This window comes from Periophthalmus magnuspinnatus, chromosome 4, assembly GCF_009829125.3.
Source record: "Periophthalmus magnuspinnatus isolate fPerMag1 chromosome 4, fPerMag1.2.pri, whole genome shotgun sequence".
Classification (NCBI taxonomy): Eukaryota; Metazoa; Chordata; class Actinopteri; order Gobiiformes; family Gobiidae; genus Periophthalmus; species Periophthalmus magnuspinnatus.
In genome coordinates, this window is record NC_047129.1 from 18,747,662 (window position 1) to 18,774,835 (window position 27,174).

General features: G+C 39.2%; 2 protein-coding genes across 2 annotated transcripts in view; both read left to right on the plus strand.

Moving 5' to 3' along the window:
* LOC117370224 (collagen alpha-1(XXIV) chain) overlaps positions 1-6,233 on the plus strand; it is a 52,256-nt gene extending 46,023 nt beyond the window's left edge. Inside the window, exons 49-60 of the mRNA XM_033965616.2 lie at positions 127-234; positions 1,352-1,405; positions 1,481-1,543; positions 1,627-1,680; positions 1,773-1,808; positions 2,043-2,078; positions 2,167-2,193; positions 2,942-3,001; positions 3,090-3,258; positions 3,326-3,435; positions 4,669-4,905; positions 4,977-6,233. Of these exons, the coding sequence (XP_033821507.1) occupies positions 127-234; positions 1,352-1,405; positions 1,481-1,543; positions 1,627-1,680; positions 1,773-1,808; positions 2,043-2,078; positions 2,167-2,193; positions 2,942-3,001; positions 3,090-3,258; positions 3,326-3,435; positions 4,669-4,905; positions 4,977-5,123 (1,101 nt within the window). The 3' untranslated portion in view covers positions 5,124-6,233. The remainder of the gene's footprint in view (positions 1-126; positions 235-1,351; positions 1,406-1,480; positions 1,544-1,626; positions 1,681-1,772; positions 1,809-2,042; positions 2,079-2,166; positions 2,194-2,941; positions 3,002-3,089; positions 3,259-3,325; positions 3,436-4,668; positions 4,906-4,976) is intronic.
* Positions 6,234-6,774: 541 nt separating this feature from the next.
* The window catches only part of znhit6 (zinc finger HIT-type containing 6), a 35,252-nt gene continuing 14,852 nt past the window's right edge, over positions 6,775-27,174 (plus strand). The window contains exons 1-7 of the mRNA XM_033965193.2: positions 6,775-6,952; positions 7,147-7,212; positions 7,339-7,445; positions 7,519-7,604; positions 8,279-8,382; positions 22,390-22,458; positions 25,022-25,102. Of these exons, the coding sequence (XP_033821084.2) occupies positions 6,837-6,952; positions 7,147-7,212; positions 7,339-7,445; positions 7,519-7,604; positions 8,279-8,382; positions 22,390-22,458; positions 25,022-25,102 (629 nt within the window). The 5' untranslated portion in view covers positions 6,775-6,836. The remainder of the gene's footprint in view (positions 6,953-7,146; positions 7,213-7,338; positions 7,446-7,518; positions 7,605-8,278; positions 8,383-22,389; positions 22,459-25,021; positions 25,103-27,174) is intronic.

Here is a 27,174-nt window from a genome sequence, read left to right on the forward strand (position 1 = left end):
ATAACATGAAGAAATGACATTTATAAACATGAAGAAACAGCTTTAATAAACATAAACTTTCAGATTTTTAAGGCAGTTTTAAAAACTGCAATTACCATGGCACTGACCTGACGCTTGTTTCTTTAGGGTGACCTGGGTCTTCCAGGAGACAGAGGGGCTGCAGGGATAAAAGGCCTGGAGGGAGCGGCTGGAGACCAGGGCAGGAAAGGAGAGCCTGGACCTAAAGGACTGCCAGTGAGTGGTGTACTTCCTCTGATTCTTATCAAAAGCAGAAACAATATTATGGTTAACTGGTGGATATTTGGTAATAAACAGCAATGATCTAAAACATGGTAATAATAGAAACAATCATCCATTGACTTCTGTTCAATGACTGCAAACCAGAAAGACCCCGCCTCTTCATTGTGGCATTTCACTGTTGTATGGGGATGTGGGTGGAGATAGGGGGTAGGTGAAAACAGAAACTGAGTAAAAAATACACAAGCCTTAAATGCAGGACAAAATACTTTTCTGAGTGAGATAATTATGAAGCAACATCATTATAACATTAAGTGCTATGTCCAAGTAACACAGCACTTTTTGACCCAGTCTTGCCTGTATAAAACCCTCTCTCCTCTTTTACTCCCCTTTTACTCCTCTTTTCCTCCTTTTTTACTCCTCTTTTCCTCTCCTTTTACACCTCTTTTATTCCTCTTTTCCTCCTTTTTCCTGCTCTTTTACATGGTTTCCATCCCTTAGACTGTTCTTGGTCTAGAGGGTCTTAAATGCTTAGACTTATTATTTTAAACTTCTCTATATTTAACTTGGGGTCCTGAGTTGCCAGTGTGGTCGGACAAAAATGTACTGTATGTAAAATAACTAATTTTCTAGGCACAGAATGGAACACAGCACCATCCAAAGAACCGTTATGTAAGAAAAGAGTCAGGAGACGAGAAAAACGAGGTGCTCCACTTTCCTTATGTAACTTGTGAGAGGAGAGGGCAGAGGAACACTCCCCCTCTTCCTCGTCTGGTTATCGCCATTGATGCTGGTGAAACAGAGACCCAAACGAAGCCCCTGGGTCAGATCCAGTTCCACTTTGAATGAATAGCTGTACTTTGGCCTGCAAGTGGAGCTGTCTGCAGGACCCAGATGACAGGCTGAACAAACACAATCTGCCACCCTGAAGGAACAAGAGGGGGCTCAGACGCACACCTGACCCAGTCCTCGTCTCTGAGGCTGGGGAGACGTCCAGACACCCCATGGATGTCCCACTTCACTGGACTTTGAAGGACGATTGTGCTGTTTGCTTAGCTGTGAATGAAATGGGAAAATTAGCTAGTGGGATTAATGTTTGATTCTGACTGTCTAGGGGGAGTCTGGAGATGTGGGCATGGTTGGGTTACAAGGCTTTCCTGGACCAAAGGTAAAAGTATTTTATTGTAAGGGAAACTCGAGTAAAAGTACTGTTGTTCTTTAAATAACATTCACGTTCTCACAGGGACCGACTGGGGATTTTGGACTGAAAGGTGTTCCTGGTGTCAAAGGCCCAGCGGGATTGTGGGTAAGTATGGAAACATGAACATGGCAGTGGCACTTTGGGAACCCCTAGTCAGGACTCATACTCATGACGTTTGTTCACTGTAGGGATTCTCTGGACCAGTGGGACCTGAAGGAACCATCGGCCCAATGGGAAAACCAGTATGTCCAAATATTGTACTATGGGAATGGCATTTGCTCCATTTAATTAAGAACAACGGCTGATGAAACTATCTGTGATTATTTTTGTATAGGGGCCAAGAGGTCCAAAAGGAAGCGATGGTGAAATGGTAAGAGTCACATAAGACTGGAAGACGGTATTATGTAAAGCCAACTGTCACATGGCCATGGGATTTTTAATCTGGTTAAAAATACTGTACATCTAATTAGCACGGTATAGTCTCACCGTATGAACCTCCCACTACAACACATTATGACACTACGCTAAAACTTGGTCCTGAAGCAGTGCTATTTTTGCCATCAAAAGTATTTAGTGCAACGTCTTTATGTTTTGTTTGTTTCAGGGACCTCAGGGGCCCAGAGGCAGTCCAGGCCCCAGAGTAAGTGCTGCATTTATTCCTGCTCATCAGACAGAACATTTTTACACCTGATGTTCTAGTTGGTTTAACTGTGTCTTTCTAACAACAGGGACCCCCAGGTGCCCCAGGTCCATCCGTAAGTACAGTCATTCTCAAAAACTTTGCGTTCAAAATGTTGTATTGGTATTTTTCTGTGTAAACTGTATGTATAAATGGACATAGCTAACCTGCTAGCCACCTCGTACCAAATAGAAAGTGATTATGGGCGCGCTTCTGGCTTCATCAACTCTGGGTCTAGTTCACTTTACATTTACACTCCCCGAGCTCGCTCCCGCTAGTGTTAGCAACAGGTTTGATTGACAGCGTTACTCAGCACTCGCTCTTTGCTAAACCAGGGGTGCAGTCAGGAAGGGGCGTTCCTTTCAACAGCCTTGCGTCAGATTGGCTCTTTGGTTGCTATGATACTTGTGATCTGAATTCTTAATATGGAACTCGGCTCCAAATTGGCCGCTATAACTGCTCTAGCCTTGATGAGCTTCATTTGACTGGAGCCAAGCGCTGTGGGTAACATTATGCTCAGTCAGTCCACTTCTTTATACAGTCTGTGGTGTAACTGTTGTATAGTATAGTAGAGATTTCAAGAGATGTGAGATCACAGAATTGTACAACACTTAATCGTTATTATAAAGAGAGTTATTCTTCCCTTTCCTACATCAAGACTGTTTGCCTGTGTGTTTATGCAGCTCAGTTTAGTGTTAACCAAAACTATTTGATCGTTCTTTTTATGTAAGCGCACAAAGGGCATAGGCCTGGCTACAGATACAAGTGTTTCTATACAATGATCCGTGAAGCGCTGCATGGTTACGAGGCTTTGTGTTTTACAGAGGCAGATATTTGATGACTCAGCTGTTTATGACGTGTTCGATACTTCTTATGGGACAGAGGTAAGTTGTCCAATCCAGTCCAAACGGTACCACGCTCCTCACTCTTCATCTTGTGCCTTTTCTGATTTTGCTAACTGCTCTTCACCAGACTTTCCAAAACACTGAAATGAGTCTGGTTGACCAAAACTCAGAAATCCTCAAGACCTTGCAGTATCTCACCAGTGTCATTGAGAGAATCAAAAAGCCTCTTGGAACACGAGAGAACCCAGCCCGCATCTGTAAAGACCTGCTGGACTGCCAACACACACTCAAAGATGGTAAAACGCATACTCTTTACCATCTGTCTGGAAGTTAAAACATGTCTAATGTCTCTGGTGTTTGCAGATTGGTTTTGGGTTGACCCTAATCTAGGCTGTGCCACAGATGCTTTCAAGGTCTTCTGTAACTTTACTGCTGGCGGGCAAACCTGTTTACATCCCCTGGACCCAAATAAGGTAATATTTAAATTTGAAAAGTCAGTATTTAACAGATCTTTTCCTGAATATAGATTTCAGCTTTTATATAAAGACATGGACTGGTTTTAATCATAGACTGTATATATAAATGGACATAGCTAACCTGCTAGCTATGGAACTGATCATGTGTGCGCTTCCGGCTGCTTCGACTCCATCCAATTCACTTTCTTTTGAAAAACTGTGCTCCTCTCTCTGTAGCTGCTGCTGTCAGACTCGTTATTTAGGTCTTAAAATGCTAGTATTATGATTCTGTTTTATATTATTTCACTATTGTATCTGTAAATCAAGATATGAATTAATAACAGACAATCAGGTGCCTTCTTTTCCCCGGTGGTTGCTCCTGCTAGCGTTAGCAACAAGTTTGACTGACAGCGTTGGTAAGTGCCCGCTCCATGCTAAACCAGTGGTGTGGGCGGGAAGGGGTGTTACCTTCAACAGCTTCACTCCAGATTGGCTCTTTGGTTGCTATGATACTCGATCAAACGATCAAATTCCTAATATGGAACTCGACTTCAAATTGGCCACTATAACAGCTAGCCTTGATGAGCTTCATTTGACTGGAGCCGAACGCAGTGGGTGACGTCACACTCATTCCACTTCTTTACCCAGTTTATGGTCTGATACAGAGTGAGATGAGTTTAAATGTATTGTCATGTTGCACTTTCTCCATATTGATTGGTCCATGGTTGGTATGTTTTTCTTTCTGTTGCAACTTAAAAATGCCTGATGCTCATTTATATTAACACTGCACATCTGGCTGTCAGGGACCTTTTGATTCAGTTATTGCCATGAATAGAATTAATCTCCCTCTCTCTCTCTATTTTTTTCAACTGAAAAGCGAACATAAACAAAGCATGTATGTTCTAATGGAAGACAGGGGTGGGATCCAACAAGTTTTCTTCATCCTCCTTCTTTTCAAGCTTAAATAAGAAAACTATGTGAAATGTGCGTTATGTGTGCTGGACACTTGCATGCTGACTTCTTGTGTTCATTAATCTACATATTAATCTGCTACATAAAAAAATGAAAATTGATGAATAAAATGAATATGTTTTATTTATATGCATAAAAAATAGGTTATAAAAAAGGATCTGGTCCACTTTAATGGTGTCGTCCGCTCTGTAAGACACAGTGCAGAGCTGGGCATTGATGAGCTGCACTCTATAAAACAGATGATAGAACTACAGTAAGTCCTCTTTATATTTCCCACAGATGTCGTTTGGCGTCGGGGATGTCCAAATGAAATTTCTCCATCTACTGAGCACTGAAGCCAGCCACAGCGTCACGCTCCGCTGTCTGAAAAATCCTCATCATGGCACAACACTTGACAAAAACCCCATCGGCTCTGCACCCAACAGTTTGGATAGAATTAAGTTTCGTGGCTGGAACAAACAGCTGTTTGAAAAAGACACACTACTAGATCCACATGTGATTTCAAATGAACAAGAGGTTTGTGTGAGAGGAAAGAATCGACTCAGCTCCATCACCTGATTTCAAACCATCTGCGTTTTCTCTTACAGATTCTACACGGCCGCTGGCTCCAGACTCAATTCCTCTTCAGTACTCAGGACAGTCGTCAGCTGCCAATAGTAGACATTCTGGATTTTCCCACATCCAACACAAACAGTCAGCAAGAAATTGAAAATGGTCCAGTTTGCTTTCTGTAAGCAGGGCTTTGTACTGGGATTCTAAAGGCAAATGGAAAAATCAAGTAGGAGTATGTTGGTTTTTGTTTGGTTGTAAAGAAGTGAAAATTCACATGAAGACACACAACCATACAGGAACTCCATCTCATGTGGAGGGTCGCCCTGGGTGGGTGTTGTATACGGCCAAAGGAGTATACAACATATACCATTAACAGGTGGGAGAACAGTGCTACGGACCCTTTGTCACCATGACCGCAGAACAGGGCTTCACTCTTTACTCCCCATCCTGCTCGGGTAAACCAGCCCAAGGAGAACGCCAACCCATGAAATCAGAGCACTGTCAAAGTCAAAGTGCAATAGCAGCATGTGTATAATGTGGGACTGGTCCAGTTTCTCATTAAAGGTGATTCTCTTCACCTAAACACATGAACATCTGTTTGTGCTCTACAGTTTCTGCAGAACCAACACTCTGAATGCTCTGGCGTTCAGCAAACTGCTCCTTTATTTAACACTTTGGACCTGTTCGTCTTGACTGATGGTGCTCTACCTCTACCTGCTCATTAGACTGTAGTGTAGTTAATGTGTTTGTACCAGTTACATTGAGTGTTACATTGTATGAGTACTTACTTTTGTTTATTTCTAATTTATGAACCATTTTTGATACACTTCATATTTTTATAGCGTTTATTACATTGTGGTAGAATCTTCAGGGCAATCCTACCATTGGTGCTGCAAAAAGCAAAGAGAATCTGCGACTCCTGTGTATATATGGATCACTTACTGTAGGTTATTTATATCCAGTTTGTTTCGTTCACATCACTGTCCCATGATAATTTAAACTCTTTAAAGAGGAATAACATCAACTCAAAGCTATGATATATTTATATGCTCTGCCTACTCTTCATTCGAGGTGTGCCTGTGTGTAACATCTTTTACTGGTATTTACGTTTTTGTTTTTTTTACCGTAAACTGGCAGCTACATATCGCCAGAAACTGACTCCTTCCCTAAAAAAACTCACCGTTGTTATTATGAGGCTAATTTAATATATTGTATTTGCCAATGTGTAATTATATCAGTCTGGATTTTAAAGTTGATGGTGACTCATTTGTAAATAAACATGTTGACAATTACATGAATCGTATTTGTCATTTTTGAATTCAAATGTTTTCATTTGGCTGTTTTTCAGATTTTTTTTGTTTGTAATAAGATAGCTCAGAAATGGATTTGTTTTCAATCTCCACAATAACATTTTATATATTTGCTGAGTTACCTGCATAAACTGGCTCATTGTAGATCAGTTGAATAAATAAGACATTCAAATCAAAGTACATCTGCTTGAAGCACATATTTTTTTTAATTATTATTATTATTATTATTATTATTATTATTATCATCATCATCATCATCATCATCATCATCATCATCATCATCATCATCATCATCATCATCATCATCATCATCATTATTATTATTATTATTATTATTATTATTATTATTATTATTATTATTATTATTATTATTATTATGATGCATTTATTTTTAGACATTGGACTTTGATTTTGTGAATGAAACTCTCTGATTGTGGCTTACAGTATGACAGTGTCCATTTTCCATCAGGAGGGGGCGGTAGTCAACCAAGATTTCACCGGAACTCCGCTGCACGTGCTGACTGTAGAAACCGGAAGTGGGCTTGTTTTGATTTTTGCCGTTACACGCGTTTGGTTTGAGCAGATATGAACGGGGTACTTTTACCAAAAACTGTTCAAATAACAAATATGGAGAGTCAAGTGGAAGATCACAGCCACGAAGAAGAGACGAGGGGGACGAAAAGGAAGATATCGTTGTCTAAGTAAGTTTTTTTGGAAGTTTTTTAGAAGCCATGTTTAGCTTGGAGCGGAAACATAAGCAGAACGGTTTAGACAACAAGCATCTAAGTATTTATAAAAGCTTTTCGAGTTATAATTTCACTTTTCAAATTCGTAAGCATTTATTAAACAACAACGCTTCAGAATTTTATCATATTAATGTCTTTTTGTGTGGCAGCTGTGCGCTCTGTGGATGTGAAGAGGCCAAGTACACGTGCCCCCGCTGCCTGACCCATTCATGCAGGTGAGAAAATCAAAGATAAATTAGCTTTTTCTTATGTCTGGTCTACTTATGTCTACATTATCGTGTTACTCCTTAAAGCTACATTGTCTAAACGTTATTAAAAGTGCTATTTTTATCCTTTTGCAGTTTATTTTGCGTAAAAAAGCATAAGGAAGACACCGGCTGCAGTGGAGTCCGGGATAAGACCACTTTTGTTGCGCTCTCACAGTTTGATGAAATGAATCTTCTCAGTGGTGAGCCAAACGTGAGGTGCCTGTCTTCAGATATGAAAATCTGACATTTTAATTCTCTATGTTTGTGTTGCAGATTACAGATTTCTGGAAGACACTGGGCGGTTTTCTGATGGGCCTACTAGAGATGCTCTTATTAAGGTTCCCCGTGTCTCTATGAAGGTAATGTAATGTCTCTGTAATCCCTCAGTTGTCAAGGTCTGATCCATAACAAAAGCTGAAGTCAAATCTGTCAACTGTACAAAACGTTGTAGGAGTAAAGACATTAGATGAGCAGCGAATCCAGTGTCTTCACTCCTTCAACGTTTTGTCCAGTTGACAGATTTAATATTGGCTTTTGTTAGTATGAAGGCAAGTTTGTAATTGCTATGTCTGCTATTCATTAATAGATTTAATTCAAATGATAAGATATAAACATTACTCAACAGTTTATTCAAAATTCTTTGCATGAATTGTAGACTCTAAATGTTTTTAGTTTAAAAACATGTGTCCATTATTCTGTAATGGGCTGCACACAAAAATTCCACATCACCATGTCTCCTTCAGTCTAACGTACAGGCTGAGCTCTGAAAATGTGTTCCTATGAGACCACACAATGCCATGATGATATTTCTAAAGTAATATTTGATTAGCTGCTATGATTTACTTATGCTCTGTATATGTTGGGGCTTATTTGTTTTTTAAGCAATTTTATTACTGAACAAACCCAATATTTTCATGCAGAATATCTGACTGGACTTGGTGTCATATAATTGACGTCATGGAAACTTGTTTTATACAGACTAGTTTTATCTTGCTTCTTTGTATTTACTATTTTTGTTTTGTTTTTTGTTTAGGCAAAACGCTTTATGTCCATTGCCCGAAAAATGAATATCAACCTCAGGCTTTTACCCTGCACCTTCACAAAAAGCAAAGAAAATTCAACCTTTTTCAATTCAAAGTAAGTAAACATTCAACAAAATACTACTGCTTATATCCACATGTATCCAAATGAAATCACAGTTCGAGTGTTTGGTGACCTGTAGCCTGTTATTACTTATTAGTGATGTTTAAGTTTGCCACAGGATGGCACTCTTGTTAAACTAGTTACCTCATGTCCCCAGCTCGTCCATAGAGCAGATGTGATGTTTCACTGGACAGTTCTAGAAAGGCCTTGAAGCCATAGACTCATTGACTGATTGCACATGAAAGTATGGGCAGGACTGTGTTTTATTAATACACATTATAAATACAAACATTTAAATCTTTTAGCGTTTCACAACTGTATTTGCATATCATAAAAGTAGTCAAACTGAACCAGTAGGAACTTGCTTTTATATTTCCCAATTGCTCTTAAAAAAAAAAAAAAAGCTAAAATATCACTTACTGCTCCCCAAATGTCATCCATTTTGTTTTTGACATTGTTTTATTAAAAAATTTGCAATATTACCCATTCATTAATAAGGTAATGCAACTACAATGACCTTTTTACTGTTATTACCATATATTATCACTAAAGTGATGATGGATGGATCATTCTAGGCATAGCAATAACATCTCCATACAGATAAACCGTAAGTGACTCTTACGTCCAGAGTGTTACAGACCAGTTTATCATGCAGCTGGATTGGTCTTGTTTTCACTTCCTTCCACTTCCCTGCACGCTGGTAAATGGTAGATGGTCACGTTTTTATATAGCACTTTGCATCAAGGAACCACTCACCCATTCACACATTCATACTCCAGTGTACACAGACACCAGAACGTGAGATGGATTAAGTGTATTGCCCAAGAACACAACAGTATTCATCTGTAGGTCACATGGTCACATTTTTATATACTGCTTTTCCACTTTCAAAACACTCAAAGCACTTTACATCAAGGAACCACTCACCCATTCACACACACATTCATACGTCATTGTACGTAGACACTGGGGGGCCAGGATGGGTTAAGTGTCTTGCCCAAGGACACAATGACAGCATGCATCTGTGGGAGCTGGAATTGCACAGCCAACCTATGGGTCAGTGGGTGTGACGGCTCTAACAATGATATTTACATCAAGAGCGGGATTTGAACCGGCAGCGTTGGGACAAGTGGACAAACACTCTGTCGGCCTTCATATTCTTGTAACTTTCATAATGTTACAACAAACCAATGATTGATTACTGAAACTGTTGGCCAAGTGGTAGATCTTTCAACACATCTTACCGAAACTAACTCTGCCATATCCCTATTCACAGCCCTGTAATGACACACGAGTGATGGGATGAAAGGTGTATTATAAATTACAAGGGATCGGAGGGGAATGCGCCTTTAGAATGCACCAAGTACATAATATAAGAAGCAGATGTGAGAGCCGTGTGACTGCAGCTGGTTAGCGACAAACCCCGTCTCATCGCCAGAGAAGGATCATTGCTGGCAGGCGTTTCACGAGAATGCTTTCACGGATGGTAGCCTGCTATACGGGCGCAATGCAATGTCAGTGTACACAGACACGTAACGGCTGTACTTTTGCTGTTTTCCCATTAACTAATTCCAAAGCATGAAGAGGGAGAGGAACTGGCAACAAAATCCATGTCTTAAGTCTACCTCATGGAGAGTCATTTTATAAAAGTCGGTATTTGGCAGAACACATACTCACCGTGTAAAGGAGGAATTATGTTTTCTTCAGCTCCAGTCTGGCATAGCGACCTAGTGTTCTCATAGACAGCAGTGTGTATGGATAACAACACAGAAGGACATCTGGATCTCCAGCGATCTGGAAATCTTGTTTACCTCATAAACGACTGGGCCATATCGTATTGTTCATATGTTATAGTTTGCACAATTTGGTGCCATCGAATCGAAATAGTAATTTGAGTTGGCGCAATTGTCGAGTTACTAAGCCTGGAATTATTTTGATAATGGAATTAGCTCTGCAAAAGAACAGAATATCCTGTGTTTTAATAGAAAAATCATGTTGCTGCTGTAGTTTAGACCTCTATTAGTTTCTCATTTGTTTGCTATGTGCTAGTGATGTAACGTCCATCATCGAATCGGCTCTTTTGAATGATTCCTTAACGTGAATGTTTGGAACCGGATCTCAATTTTTAAAAGAACCAATTTATTTCTTCCAATTTTTACGTATTTTTATACTGAGTAACACAACACAAAAATCAGAAGTGTGCACAACAAACATATTTGGGATCATTATAATAGTTTTTAATTATTAATATTGTAGATCAACTTTTTATTAAGGTTTAAACACATTTTCACCTTAGTCGTTTATCTCTGTGATCAGTTTGTAGATAAAATGAGTTTTCACATTGGCTTCTCTCATGTAAATAAATTAAAAAAGAGGCAGTCTTTTGAACAGCTCTGTGAAATGAACAGATCCAAAAGATTCAAATCCCATTAAAGAGTCAAAAGTCTCATCACTACAATGCACTTTGAGCAGTATTCTCCTTTTTAGACATATACTGCAAAGCTAATCACATTTACAATACTTCAGAAAAACTTGAAATTCTGAGTCTTTTACTAATATAAATTCAATGCAACTGCAGCTTATGGCTAGAGCAGCTTTGACTGTGGAGGCTCTGCAGATTCTTTTGGAGTGAAATGGGAGCTTTTAGTCAATAAAGATAACATTAAGCTAGTTAGCACGAACAGGGGAGAGCCAAAGGTTACTAGCATTGGTTATATTGTCAGTTCTAGCCTCAGTTATATTGTTATTGCAGGATTCCTCTCTTATCATTTTGATTTTGTTCCATAATGGTCTGCCTGACCTTTTTATATAAGACAAATCAAATATTGCACCCAACGTCACCACAAAGTGAACGTCCAAAACTGAAAAAAGTTTGAGAAACTTTTAAGTTAAAGGGCCCATATTAGACTATTTTCTGGTCGGTGTTATGTTTCCTCATCACAGACAGACCTGAAGCTTCGTTTTTGTTTCATTCACACATATTTAATACACAAACCCTTCATATTTATGTTGAGTTCTTCTCTCAAACTGAAAACACTCTGTTCCACCTTGTGATGTCATGTGGTAATACAGGAAGTGCTCCACTGTGTTTCTAAGCTTCATGCATCACTAGAAACATTTGGATAATTTCAGCCTTGACATTGCTACTCTCAACTAGACAAAAGGTAAAATGAGCTGTAAAGTTGAAAACTACCTCTTCATGACATCACAAAGTGGAACAGAGCATTTTGAACATTGCAGTTGTAGAATGACCAATAATAAAGGGTTACACAGCCATGGTATGTTTTTGTGGACGTAACAGCATTATAACATGGCTCAAAGCTCACAAGAGTCAGGTGTGTGTAATATAGGACCTTTTAAACTTCTGAGGAAACACTTTGGAGGAAGCCTGTTCAGTGTCTGGCAAAGGATATAGTTAATAAAGGCACACAAGCGTAAAACCAGCGAGATCTTAACTTGATTGAAACTAGCCATCGCTCCCAATACAGGCTTTGACACCACTGACCACTGTTTTCCAAAGAGTTTAATGAAGCTATTAGGAACTGCCTCAGAGTTTTCTTGACTGTCAGAGCTGTGATGAACCAGCGCTGAGGCAGAGCAGACTCCTGCAGAACGGCACGAGGCCTGTTTCATCAGATCTGTGAATATGTCATCGCACATCACATGTACAACTCGAGGGCATGGATCAGAGAGGAGTTTCCAGCAACCATCCAAAATGGCTGCCAAGGAACTGTTTTGCATGTTCACTGTGTGAACTGGTGAAAGATATGCCACCTGCTTGTCGACATGGATATGTTACTGCTTTCCATGTAATGTTCCGCAGTATGGCATTAAACTAAAACAAATCTGTCTATCATTACTAGTATTTTTATTGCTCAAAAGTTCAAAAATACCTCGTAAAAAACATTTCACTTTGCAGCTGTTTCATTAATAGGGTAAATCCATATAATCCAAAAATGTAAATTTTGTCTTTTATACAGGAGTACCTTGGGTTATTTTTAAAAAACGAAACAGTCAGGGATGCCGTGTTTGGGCTGCTAGCTGCAAGCCTTCTTCAGAACTGTATGAAGAAGTGGACTAAGTGAGTGTGACGTCACCCACAGTATTCGGCTCCAGTCAAATGAAGCTCATCGAGGCCAATTTGGAGCCGAGTTGGAATTCCAACCACGAGTGTCAAAGCAAACAAAGAGCCAATCCAGAGCGAGACTGATGAAGGTTCCCTTCCCGCCCACACTGCTGGTTTAGCGCGGATCGGGTGCTTAATAACACTGTCAATCAAACCTGTTGCTAACACTAGCAGGAGCAGCCTCGGGGAAAGAAGGCGTGTGATTCGTCTCATATTAATGTTCATATCTTGATTTACAGACAGAATAGTGAAATAAAAATCTTAGGATCATGTAGAGCGGTTTAATACGAACATTTAAGACCAAAATGACGAGTCTGACAGCCGCAGTTACAGAGAGAGGGGTGACAGTTTTTCAATGTAAAGTGAATTGGGAGTCGATGAAGCCAGAAGCGCGCCCAGACTCACTTCCTATTTCAAATGTGGCGGCTAGCAGGTTAGCTATGTCCGTTTATATATACAGTCTGGTGGTGATGTGTTGTACATTAGCTGTTGTTACTTCATGTAAGTGTGGTCAGCCTGACAGACCAATGGGGGCCGCTTAGACTGACCTTGCCCTCTGTTACACAGTGCTCTCTGGAGGAGAGTGTCCCATGTGTGTAAAAGGAGGAACGTGCCGCCATCGTGGTCAATGGTGTCCCTGCCCTGTTTTCCGATTTCAACCAGCTCCATGATCCAACATTTGAACTTGTACCGATTTAATGACCCATGCCTCGTCCCAAGCCATAATGTGGTTACTTCTTTTACAGTGATATGATCTGGCTGATTTTAGATTTTCCTGCTCTGCTTGACCAGGAATATCTAAGATCAACCATATCAGATCACTGGATCAGAGAGACGAGAACCGGGCGACAGGAGTCTGAGTGACCCCATTGGTCCCTCAGGCTGACCAGGCACACAGGAAGTAGCAACAGCTGATATACGACACGTCACAGCCAACACCGGTGACAGTTCTGAACATGACTTGCAGTTAGCAGCCCAAACCTGTCAACAAGGTAAACACATCTCATGCACCGTCTATAAAAGAATCCAGGTTGCAAAGATAACCCCATATACCACTCCGATGAAAGCAGATCTAACTTGGCCGGTGGTGCCCCAGCTTGTCTGCAGTGAGATGGATAAGGACAACGCTAGCCCTGTCACCATAACACATTTTGATGTGTGACCTATTGCTCAAGTAAATCTATTGAAACCAAAACCTAAAGCAGAATTATTCCTAAAAATATTATTAATGCACAATATTTGTTTTAAAAAAGAGCTAAAATAAACTACTGAAGTGTTGCATCCTCTGTTTAGTTGTGTCAATATTGAGTCATAGAAGTTATCATCTTATCTCATGTTGCAAAAAAATAAATATAATACAAATATCTCACGACAGTACTGCATAGAAAAAGTCCCTTGATAAATATTGACCCCAAAAATGTTGTTCAAGCCATCATGTTTTGAACTATAAGTTGATTTAGTAATTACCATGACAGGTCAATGCCATACTGTTTACCCTTCACCAGAAAAGATGCACAGTGCACCTTTTTAAAGTTTTATTAATTTATTTAGCGTAATACAGTAGATCTAGTTATTTAGCATTTAGCATATTTACTTCTAACTTTTTCTTCTTGATTTTCATTTTTTTGTGAACAGCTGTCATGACATGAGGTTAGGATCAGCTCAATATTTTGAGGTGTAGCCATCTGCTTGTCTGCTTTGAGATAGATAAGGTCAATTCCATACTGTGGAACATTTTAGTTGATAGCATCTCCATGGATACAAGCGGGTGGTGTACCCTTCACTAGAAAAGCTATGCAGCATATCTTTTAAAAAAATGTTTTCTCATTTTTGTGACCAGCAGCCATGGCAGATCTTGAGGTTCCACATCCCGTTAATCATTATTAGCAGTCACATGATCTCCCGGCAGCTCTGGCTCAACTTGACTTGATTCAGCTGCCTGTAATCTTAATTTTTGCCTGATATTATTTTGGTCCATTGAGGCTTTGGATGGAGTGGAGTTTGTGGATACCTTAGGACCCACAGTTCTGTCATCTCCCTCCACTTCTCCAGCTGCCTCCTGGTCTCTGCACGTGCCTCCGACTGACACATACACAAGACATCTGCTTTCACATTCACCGCCTCATACAGCCAAAGTGGGACTGTCAAAAATGTATACCCAGATACTAATCAAAAATAGTGATACTCATTTAAACAAATATCAATTGCTGGGTTTCAGATGACATCACGTTCTGTAGGCCAGTAATATTTAATACAGATGGAGGCAGCTAAAACTAATATTGTTAAAATGATTTGTGTTATAATGCAGAGTTCTAGGGACTAGTCTCTAATAGAAATGTTCAGGTTCAACATTTTTGGATTTATCTCTTGGATATTTCTTGGCCCCATCTGGGAGTATGACATAATCACGTAGAATCTGAAAACCATCAATACTGAAAAAAAATCATATTAGGACAAAGTTCAGTTCATGGTAGATTTAAAACAGCTTCAGCTTCACTCCCGAAGTGCTTCAAATAAAAGACAACAAAAAGAAATGTATGATGATACAGTACATAGAAAGAACAATGCAACTATAAAACAGCAATATATCTAGATCAATATGCGTAGCTAGTGTTAAATGCCAGGGAGGGTTTTCAGTCTTCGTTAAAGACGGAAAGGATCTGACAGGCAGAGGGCGCTGTTCCATAGTCTTGGCGCTGTCCAAGAGGACCCATAGAGTGCAGACAGGACACACTGGGTGCAGACTGAGGACCCATAGAGTGCACGCATTTAAACACAATCAGTAACATTTTGAAATGACCTGACATGAAACAGGAGCCACAGGTCTGATGTGTCTCGTGTCTTAGTTGAGCTGCAGAGTTCAGGACATTGTCTGTGGGGCTGGACCAGGGCTCCTGCAGAGCTCACACAAAGAATCACAACCTAGACGCCACCTTACAAATGCGTGGATTGCTTTTTCAAAATTGTTTTTACATTTACATTTGACCATGTGGTAATAAAGTGGCAACACATTATAATAACACTTTAATGACACTTGGCCTTTCGTAAGACTTAATTTATAATGAAGAAATAACTCCCAACCCCTTAAGTAGTTACTAAGCCTAAATCATTTTTAATAAACAAATGCGTAACTTGCACCACCAGTCAAAGGTTTGGACACACCCTCTCATCCAATGTTTTTTTTTATTCATTTATTTTCACTACTTTATACATTTTATATAGACACAGAAGACATTGAATATATTAAGATATATGGAATTATGTAACAAAGGAAAAAACTTAACTCTACTAAGTATTTATATATATATATATCCAAATTCTTCAAATATCCAGCCTTTTCTTTGTCAAAAATATATTTAGAATTATTTAACTGTTTTTCTTACATAATTACATATATCTTACTTCATACGTTTGATGTCTTTTGTGTGTTTATAAAGCTGTAGAAAGTAGAAAAAAGACTAAAACATTGATTGATAGGGTCTGTGCAAATTTTTGACTGGTGTGTACGTTCATATTAATTAAGTTGTTCATGCTTTATTAAGGTGTAGTTAAGGTGTAGTTATCTAATCACTGTGGTATCAAGTATCAAGCCTATTCCTTAGCATCAAAATCAGGACCCTCTCAGAAAACAGACGATGCATCTCAAGGGGCTATCTTTAATAAAATATTTGAATTAGACACTTTAGTAATGGTGTGCTAAGCCAATTCGAATTGGGAGCAGCTTGTTTTTCTCTAGTGATGGCAAAAACAACTCCAAACCATTTATCACAGGAGAGTTAATAAAGCCATCCATCTTCTGTTCAGTCTGGCTTATTTCTGGTTCTCCAAATGCAGGCAGCTTACACACAGCCAAATGACTTTATACAAAAGTAGGACTGTAGTCACTGTGATTCACAGCGGTAAGGCAAGGATAGTTTATCTGTATAGCACAATTGCTCAAAGCATTTAAAGGTGCTTTAAAGAAAAATAAACGTTAAAACATTTTGTCATTTTTCATTTATTTCAAGCACTTATATCTAGTACACTTAATGCACATTTAACTTTTTAAAAAAATTTAAGCTCAAAAAGGAGTGGGAAGAAAAAACGTACTAAATCCCACCCCTATCTTCCTTTAGAATATAAATTAAATGCTTTGTTTAAGCTTCCTATTCAGTTGAAAAAAATAAATAAAAATAAATAAACATAAATAATCATCATAAAACTTACTTTGAAAGGTTTTTATTCTGTACTCTTGTCATGTGCAAAGCTAAACAGAACAGTTTTACCAACAGAGCGACAGTGGCTGAGTTGGGTTTTTGCCCCCTGATCCAGGGGTTGGTGGTTCGAATCCTGCTGTCAACTTAAACATCATTTACAGCAGTCATCCCCCCAAATGACTTGACGTTGTGTCCTTGGGCAAGACACTTAACTCACCTCAACCCCAGGGTGTACATTCACTGGTGTATGAATGTGTGTGTGTGAATGGGTGAGTGGTTCCTTGATGTAAAGTGTTTTGAGTGCCTAGAAGTTGGAAAAGTGCTATATAAAAATGTGACCGTTCACCATTTACCAATTAGGGCCTGTTCCACTTTGGAAAACCACTGTATTTTGTGGTGGGTAGAATTAAAAACTCTCTCACAGCTGGATAAAGTAGTCTAAATTAATTTGGAAAGCCATGTCCAGTTTATATTCTCCCACAGTTTAAAGTGGTGAGAACAAGTGCAGTGTTTGTTGAAGCTGACCTGGTTTTACGGCGGTCAGAGCTGCAGACCTAGTCCACATCATAGCACGGCTGTGAGTAACGAAGGGTTGTTTTATAGAAGCTGCTTTAAAAGAGGTACAGCATGTGGAAAAAGTCCATTTCCAAAGAAAAGGGGGCAGGAAGAGTGTGTGAATTTTCCAATTATAAAGTTACAGATGAGATTTACATTACTATTGTTTTAGTTGTCTGATTCTCTGAAAATTGTGATTTAAGTTAAAGGTCCTGTAACACAAAATGTGTTTTTGTGAGGTGTAAATCATTTTATAACGCTGTTACCTCCTCAAAAACAGACCTGGAGTTGTGTTTTGTTTCATTCACACATGTTTGAGTAACACTTTATTTTTAGTCTGTCTACATCTCCAAAGCTCAAAATGCTCTGTTCCACCTACTGACATGAAGTGGTAGTTTTCAAGTTGGCTCCTTTTACCTTTAGTTCAGTAGAGATTGGCAATTCCAGGGCTGAAATGATCCAAATGATTTTAGTGAAGGTGTATGGAGTTTAAAAACACAGTGGAGCACTTCCTGTATTACCACACGATGACATCACAAGGTGGAACACAACACACTCACTATACACACAATTACAGAACAGGTCATTTAGTTATACACGATAACATATTTGACTCTGGAACAGCCACTATTTTAAAGCTCTCAAAAATGCTTTCACCTGCTTGTTTCCATGGATATGTATTTTAAAGCCATAAAAACACACATTCCAGACAAAACAACATCGCCATGGATACAAGCAGGCTGCTGATCTTCCACTAGAAACATTACATAGTCCAAAGTGTTTTGTTTTTTTTCCTTTTTACACAACAAAACAAGACCGCCCCTCTCCCAGGTATGCGTTTAGTCTGGATTCCTGGCTGCTTCTATGGGCAAACCCCTTTTCCATTCAAATACATAGTTTCCATTCGCCGTAATGTCAGGATAATGGCATCACACCTGGCACCCCGCCCTTGCTCACTTTCACATGTTTTGACGCAGCAGAAATGTACCCAAAACAGAGTAAACACATAGGTTCATGTGAGTCAGAGGTCAGAGGAGGTTAGATGCGTTTTAGTTTATGTAACGACTGCCCTCTCATTACAAAGTGGAAAGTCATAACCAGCTTTTTACAGCCAGTGGTGCACATGGTCCTGTCGTGTTCACACCTCTTTGCTGTGTTTGTTTTGAAGGTAAAGCGCAGTTCCCATGACATAGACAACATGGAAAAACTTGACTACTATGATCATTTTAGCCAACTTTATTTAATAAGGGGTTACTATATTTAGAGCTTGGGTTAACCGTGGTCCAACATGTGACATTAGTGGCAGGGAATGGTTTCTTTTCACATTCTCCCATGAAAGCTATGTTAGACTGTATATATAAATGAACATAGCTAACCTGCTAGCTGCCGCGTTCCAAACAGGAAGTGATCATGGACGCGCTTCCGACTCCATCAACTCTGGCTCTAATTTACTTTACATTGAAAAACTGTGCCCTCTCTCTGTAACTGCTGCCGTCAGACTCGTCATTTTGGTCTTAAAATGTTCGTATTAACCCGCTGTGGTCAGGGGCAGTACTTTCTATAGCTTCGCTGCAGATTGGCTCTTTCGTTGCTATGATACTCGTGGTTGCAGTTCCAAATATGGAAATCGGCTCTCTATACGCCGCTATAACTGCTTTAGCCTCGATGAGCTTCGTTTGATTGGAGCTGAACGCCGTGGGTGACGTCACACTCACTTAATCCACTTCTTTATACCGACTAAAGTTTTAATATTATAGATTGAAGATCACCATTTGCCGTTTTTCCTTTGCAGTTGTTTTGGTGACACTGTTGTTATCAGTATTCACCTCTATCTATTTTATGTGGTAAGTAATACTGATAAGAGACTGTAAGATTTGATTATGACATTTCAGTATCAATATTTACCACTTTACTTCCTGTATTTCTTGAACATAGTACATTTTTCGATATCTGTCTAATACGTTTGGCTTAAGGATGAACCGATACAGCTTTTTCAGTTCCGATGCGATCCTTTGACGAGTAATTACCATCCATTTCCTTTATACAAAAATAAAATAAGGCAAAACTGATCCAACATGCTGGAGGGTCTAGGTCTCTCGGCTGGCCTGGGAACATCTTGGGGTCCCACCGGAGGAGCTGAAGGAAGTGTCTGGGGTGAAAGAAGTCCAGGAGTCCCTGCTTAGACTGTAGCTGTTATTTCTCCCAAGTAACTACAGAACAGAACTTTGTGTAAATAAAACTTCAAGCATTTTAAGATGACTACAGCCAGTAAATGCTAGGCCTGTTGTGGTTATTACTATATCAACTTTAACATATGAAAGCTGGAATAATATCGCGTGGACAGTGTCTTTGTAAAAGTGGGGAGATTTGGGATATTTTTGTTGTCAAACGATATGATTTGAGCTGTAGAGGGTTGAAAAACCTGAATCTGCTCTTCATATGTTACAGCTCATGCCACTTAATGATACGGCCCATTTAAAATAAGCTCTCTAGGATTATCTTGCATTATTGTTTGTGTATCAGTATCTTAAAATTGTTTCAGTATTATCGATTATCGCAGTATATTGTGCTTAAAAATGTGTTATCATGTCAGGCCTAGTAAAACTGCCTGGCCAAAAAAAGTCTGGCCAAAAAAAGTCACAACCTGGATTTAACTAAGCAAATAGGTACGACCCTCCTCCAGTTGTTCAGGTCGAGGGTCAGCAACAGTCTGTGCTCAAAGAATGAGGTCAGCTGACACCTGAATATACTGAATGACCAGGTTATTCCATCTATGGATTTTTTTCTTCCCTGATGGCACAGGCAGATTCCAAGATGACAATCCCAGGATTCATCGGTCTCAAATTGTGAAAGAGTGGTTCAGGAGCATGAGACATCATTTTCACACATGGATCGTCCACCACAGAGTCCAGACCTTAATCCCATTGAGAATCTTTGGGATGTGCTGGAGAAGACTTTGTGCAGCGTCAGACTCTACCATCATCAATGCAACATCTTGGTGAAAAATTAATGAAACACTGGATGGAAATAAATCTTGTGATATTGCAGAAGCGAAGTCAAAACAATGCCACAGTGAATGTGTGCCGTAATCAAAGATAAAGGTCCCACACAATATTAGAGTGTGTGACCTTTTTTTTTTTTTGCCAGGCAGTTTATGTCCAACCAGGATAGCGACTGAATAAACATTTGGAAGCCGATATCTGATCCAGCTATAGATATTTAAAAAATATATATATATCCAACACCAGTATTGGCTCGGTGCATCGCATAGACTGTGTAAAGAAGTGGACTAAGTGAGTGTGACGTTGCCCGTAGCAGCTTCAGTCAAATAAAGCTAATCGAGGCTAGCAGTTATAGCAGTGAATTTGGAGCCAAGTTCCATATTTGGCATTCCGAGCGCGAGTATAATAACAACCGAAGAGCCAATCTGGAGCAAAGCTGTTGACGGTAACACTGTCAGTCAAACTTGTTGCTATGTCCATTTATATATAGAGTCTATGTTGCATCCCTTTTGGGCCCTGACCCAGTTTTTGGAATGACTGTTGTCTTCATAAGAGCTTGGGCTATTTTAATAAGTTTTAATAGATACTTAACCAGCAGAACGATGTGGAAAACGAGGAACTAGGAACCGTCTGCTGCTTTGTAACACTCCTATTCAGCCGATATTTGAATGGGCAACATACCTTAAGGGTAAGAGTTGCTATTTAAAGCCATATTAAATTAGTAGATCCTGATTGCATTCAGATGAAAGAGAGAGAGAGAGAGGGCTGGAAAAACCTCAGACTCTTAAGGTCTTGGTGTCCTAATAACAAGCTGCTCTATACATGCCTTTCAATTTCACTTTCTTTATCTTAAGACCCATCTATGCGTTCGCTCTTACTCCAACCAGAACTATGATAAACTGACCGCGTGCTAGGCTAAGTCCCTCACTTTGTAGCTGGATCTGCACTTACCCAAAGACAGAAAGTAGGTCATTACATAAACTGTTTTTCATCAGAATCATAAAAAAAGTTTTATTGCCTTTGTCAGTGATCAAAGTCCACAAAACTAGAAATGTGCTTCGGTGAAATGATGCAACTAAATTATAATGGTCAAATATAAACCACGATGGCACGCATATGATAAGAATAGACTTTGACTGCTAAATGTTTACAAAATACTAATGAAACAGTATGGGGCAGAATAACAACGCAAAACTAGAAGTGCAAATAGTTTAAAGGGCCAATATTAGTTTGTTTTCTGATCTATGTTATAATGTTGTTTCCTCATACTCTGCATATTTACACCTTGAGTTTTTCTCTCAAATAGAAAACTCTGTTCCACCTTGTGATGTCACAAGGTAATACAGGAATTGCTTTTAAACTCCACGCACCTTCACTAGAACTATTTGGATCTTTTCACTCCTGGAATTGCCAATCGACTGAATTTCAGCTAAAAGGCATTTGTTAACTTCAAAACTACCACTTCATAACATCACACGGTGGAACAGAGCATTTTGAGCTTTGAAGATGTAGACAGGCAAATGATAAAGGGTTATTCACACATGTGTCAATGATACAAAACACAACTCCAGGTCTGTTTTTGAGGAAGTAACAATATTCTAACATGGTTTAAAGCTCACAAGAGTACATGTTGTGTAATATAAGACATTTAAGTACTGTTGAAGGGATTTAAAATGGTAAGTCTTTTGAAGTAGCGGTCTTCTGCGTCTGGCTATGTAAATGTGTCTATGTTTGAGTTTGATGTGATGCAAAACAGCTTACCAAATTATGATACAATGACATCCAGGGGTAAAAAATTTGGAGGCTTGTTCAGGGGGCTACATGTTGTACAGAGCACGCCCAGCAACACGCAAAGAGTTACCACCCAAAACAGTATCCGTTTAACTGATAGCCACCAGCTGCTGTCAGACTGGTCTCCATGGTTACGAGAGTTTGTTCCTTCACGCAGATGGACGAGATCTTGGATGGAGCCAAGCGTATTGTTTCAGTTCAAGGGCCAATGCATTTTTTTCTGCTCTGATTTTAAACATTTGTGTTGAAAAGTCGGTGACCTCATGTTTATCTGGATTCTCTTGCATCAGACCGAAAACATTTACAGCTAATGATTTGTGTTTCTGTTTAGAGAGAAGCGCTTCATGTGGCACTTGAAGCTCGTGTTTCCCCACAGCAGAGCAGAGTTCACTCAGAGGAGGTGAGTTAGCTATGCAAGCCTGTCATCACTATGTGTTTGGTTGTGATAAAAGATAATTATATTAAGGGTTTTAACAGAGAAAGAGAAAGACAAATGGGATTGGACACTTACTATTAGATGTCACATAGGCAATATGCAAAAAAGTACAAAAGAGATAGATTATTATTACTAACGTACAGCATATGGATGTAGCAGTACTCCAAATAGTATCGAATTGTTCAGTTGGCTCTCTGCACAACGGTAGCGGGTTAGTTCCACTCAGAGGGACAGTTGGTCTGACTATTTCCGGTGTAATGTAATGTCTGAGCTTTTGCAGAGTAAAGCTAAAATCATCAAATCCTGACAGATCAGACAGTGGACAGGGAGCTGCAGGTGGGTTAGGGGTCAGAGGTTAGGGGTTAGAGGTTAGGAGGTTAGGGTGAGACAGTGGACAGGGAGCTGCAGGTGGATGTCATTGACAATATATTAAAATAAATGCAACAATAAATTTTCCTTGCATTTGTAAAGTGTTTATTTCATTCATAAAAGATAAAAAGACATCAGCAGTGTTGTAAAGTTAAACATACATATGAATGAGAAATCAGAAAGAAGAATAATCTTATGTCATCTGCTCCTTTTCCAGACAATACTTTAACACTGATCATTGCTTTAAAACATTTAATTTATATCACAAATGTTAATCCATTCCAAACAGATACCTGCACTTTTATGCACTTCTGTGTTTACAAAGGATCATCTTTGTGTGTCGGGGCTAATGCTAATTTGGGAGCCTAAAACATATTTATTTAATGCCACTGACTGAAATAATTGGGTTGTTCTTACAACAAATTTAAATTTTGTTAGGTTACATTTAATGTTCTAATTGAAGTTAGCAATCGCGTTAGCATTAGCATTAGCACTGACGCACAAAGGTGTACCTTTCTAAAACCAGAAGTGTCCTCTGGTGAAGTTTTCCTCTCATTTGTAAAGTGTATAACATGTCAGTGACATCCACCTACAGCTCCCTGTCCACTGCCTGACTCTAACCTCCTAACCTCTGACACCTGACCCCTAACCCACCCGCAGCTCCCTGTCCACCTCCACCACCTGATCTTTAAAAATGTATTAAATTTAGCTGGAATCTGCAAAAACCTCATAGACTTTACATTATGCTGGAAACGGTCGCTCTGACTGTTGGAACAAGCCGTCCCTCACAATAGAATACACATGACATTGACTCCAAACGTCACTACTCCAGCATTGTTAATCATTACGTAGTTTCACCGATGCATAAGAAAACAGTTCCATAAAAGACCAACTGTCCCGAATTTGAGAAGCGACAACAAAATGTGGTCACAGGTATAATAAATAGAGTGAAGAGGCAATAGTTTTTGTTCTAATGAGGCCTAAAATGCATCAGTCGTATTTATATGGATAGTGGTTATTTTATGGACGTGTCGTTATTGATAAAATATGGTTGTCCGAGGTGCTTTTATGCAAATAGGCTCTTTAAGTTCTGCACCTGCCCAAGAACTGCTCATGGAATGGAGCTTGTAGCTAAATCTGGCAAAGACCATCTTTACTCTTTGAGATTAATGTTTTCTCTGCACTGTCCTTGTTTTAAATGAATAAATAAATGAAAGAAAATATATATATCATGATCTAATCCATGTATCGAGATGCACATCAAATAGTGAGAACATTTTCCCTGTAACAGTAAAAACACAGTGGTCTGAATAATAAAAACTCACAGTGTAATTTTTATGATGTGATATTGTATTAATGAAACCTAAGCGCTCAGTTTAAACATGATGCCAGCAGCTCATGTCTTTTCAGTGTTATCGATGATTAAAGGGCTGCGTTCGCTCCACACCCAGCTTTAATTGGCATGTGTTCCATGTTCTAAATGTAATTTTTGTTTTGTTTTGTTTTGCACTTATAAAACTGTTACTCCCTAGCTTTTGTTTTGTAACATCACATACTCTGCCAATCAAAAGTTTGGACACCCCCCATCTCATTCAGTGTTTTTTTTTTACTACTTTCTACATGTTATATCGACACAGAAGACATCAAATGTATAGAGTAAGATATATGGAATTATGTAGCAAAGAAACGAGGTAAACAACTGCGAAATATGAAAAATGTTTTTGTTTTTTTCTTAAGTAACCACCCTTTGTTTTGTTGAAAAATATTTAGTAGTTCTTAAACTTTTTTTCCCCATCCATCCATTTTCTTCTGCTTATCCCTGGGCAGCAGTCTAAGCAGGGACTCCCAGACTTTCCTCATCCCAGACACTTCCTCCAGCTCCTCCGGTGGGACCCCAAGGCGTTCCCAGGCCAGCCGAGAGATACAGTCCCTCCACACTGTCCTGGGTCTTTCTCGGGGTCTCCTCCCCTTTTTTTCTTTACTATATAACTCGATATATCTCCCTACATATATCTAAGGCTGCTCTATATATGTGTTTGTATCTAAAATGCAGGAAATGGTAAAAAAAAAAAAAAACATAAACAAGATGGCGTGTCCAAACCTTTGACTGGTCGTGTATTTATGCCATATAAAAATGACAAAACGTTGATTGTTTCAGGGTGTCCGATCAGCTGACTCTCCTGGAAATTCTGAATTCTTACATCCATCCTTCCGAGTCGGACCCTGCGGCACGCCAGAAGTAAGTTAAATGCAATAATGACCTAAACAGGCTTTGAGGCTTCACCATAGCTTTATATTACGTTAATTGTGGTTTTAAATCACTTTCTATATTAATGTTGTTAGTCAGATGTGCTCTGCAAAGCCAAAACCACTGAATTACCCATTGGGGAAAAACACACTATTTTGGTTTGCAGTCACTTAGCACAAAATAACACAAACAATGCTGCTAACCATGTGATGATAAGTCCCACTGAGGCTTGTTTGATGTAGTGCCTGGCCGGCCTTTTGGAGCAGCGGCTTGGGCCAGTTGTTTTCTCTACAGAAGTTAAAGGGAGCAGCCATTTTGGCAAACGCCGCAGCTCTGTGTTTAGTTTCTCACGATAAGTGTGAGTTATGGGGATGATGACAAAAACGCAACTAGGGATGTCACGATATCAAATCTGAGGGTTTGGTCATGGGCATAACAGAGAATAACCATTTCTTCTCACACTAATCCAATCTACTATGAGATCCTGTCACTGGCATTGGCCTTGTCTAATGGATTATCATTGCTCTGGTATGTGAGCAGCGTTATGAAATAAGACTTTGTGAATGGATGAAGTAAGGTTAATGAGACTAGGCAAGGCAATGCAAGTTTATTAGTACCTTGTGTACGAATTGTGCTGTACAAATAAACTTGCCTTGCCTTGTCTACTTGTACAGCCCAATGTGTACACAGAGTAATTCAAAGTGATTTACCGAATAAGAAAGACATTAAAATCACAATACAACAAATCAAATCATAAATAATCATCATAAAATGAACATTAAAAGAGAAGAAGCAGAATAAAACCCTTTCAGTCATATGCACAGCTAAACAGAACCGTTTGGAGCCTGGATTAAAACCTCACACAAGTTTGTAATATAGGACCTTTAATGCTGAAGATGTGATTTACTATTTGTTTCCAGACCTTTTGCACGCACGTTTCTGTTTCTGCTTCTGTTTCTGCTTCATAACACACGAGATGCTTGTATATAGCAATATTGGCCCAATGCATTAGAAATGTGAAAAACAAAGGCCTTTTGTTGAATGAAGATTACTGTGGGATTTTTACACACGTTGGTCCTAAACTACAACTTGGACCACACATAAATCAAACATATGAGGCCCATCAATATCGGGGCCACAAGCGAATATTTCAAATGACACTGGGCCTGATGGGAAAAATACAGCAGATTGACAAAGAGATCCCAGTTTGTAGAAATACACGAGTAATAGGGCCTTATGAAAAGACTAAAGCCTGCAATTGTATCTAATTTGAAACCGCTGGTGGTGAAAGGGGATGTTAAATGGGCTTTATTCAATCCCTAATCCAAAAATGATGTATAAAATGAAAAATGAAACATAAGACTTAAGTTAGATTTTGTCCCTCCAGTTTAAAAATAGGTTTCCATTTTCCTCACTGTTTTACGGTCCTGCTTTTTATAGTATCTTTTTCTATTTGAAGGTCCTATATCACTCAAAATTGATTCTTGTGAGATTTAAGACATGTTGGATTGTCGAACCTCGTCAAAAATAGACCTGGAGTTGTGTTTTGTTTCATTCACACCTGTTTGAGTAAGTCTGTCAACATCTCCAAAGCTCAAAATGCTCTGTTCTAGCTTATGATGTCATGAAGTGGTAGTTTTCGAGTTGAAATCATCCAAATGATTCTAGTGAAGTTGTATGAAGTTTAAAAACACAGTGGAGCACTTCCTGTATTACTACTTGACATCACAAGGTGGAACTGAGTGTTTTCCGTTTGAGAGAAGAACTCAGCCTAAATATGTAGGATTTTTGTGGTAAACATGTGTGAAAGAAACAAAACACATCTCCAGGTCTGTTTGTGACGAGGAAACAACATTAGAACAGATCAGAAAATAGCGTAATATGAGCACTTTAATATAATTGTAATATAAACTAACTCCTTTTCCGCTTAATGTTTTATTTCTTAAGTCTAGATCTCCCTCAACTTTGCCCACTTTGCTTGAACAAGGCACGCTCTTTGATAACTACAAGACCTCCCTGGTATTTCTAATCAGCCACCTGACTCTGGCTTAACCTTTCCACTG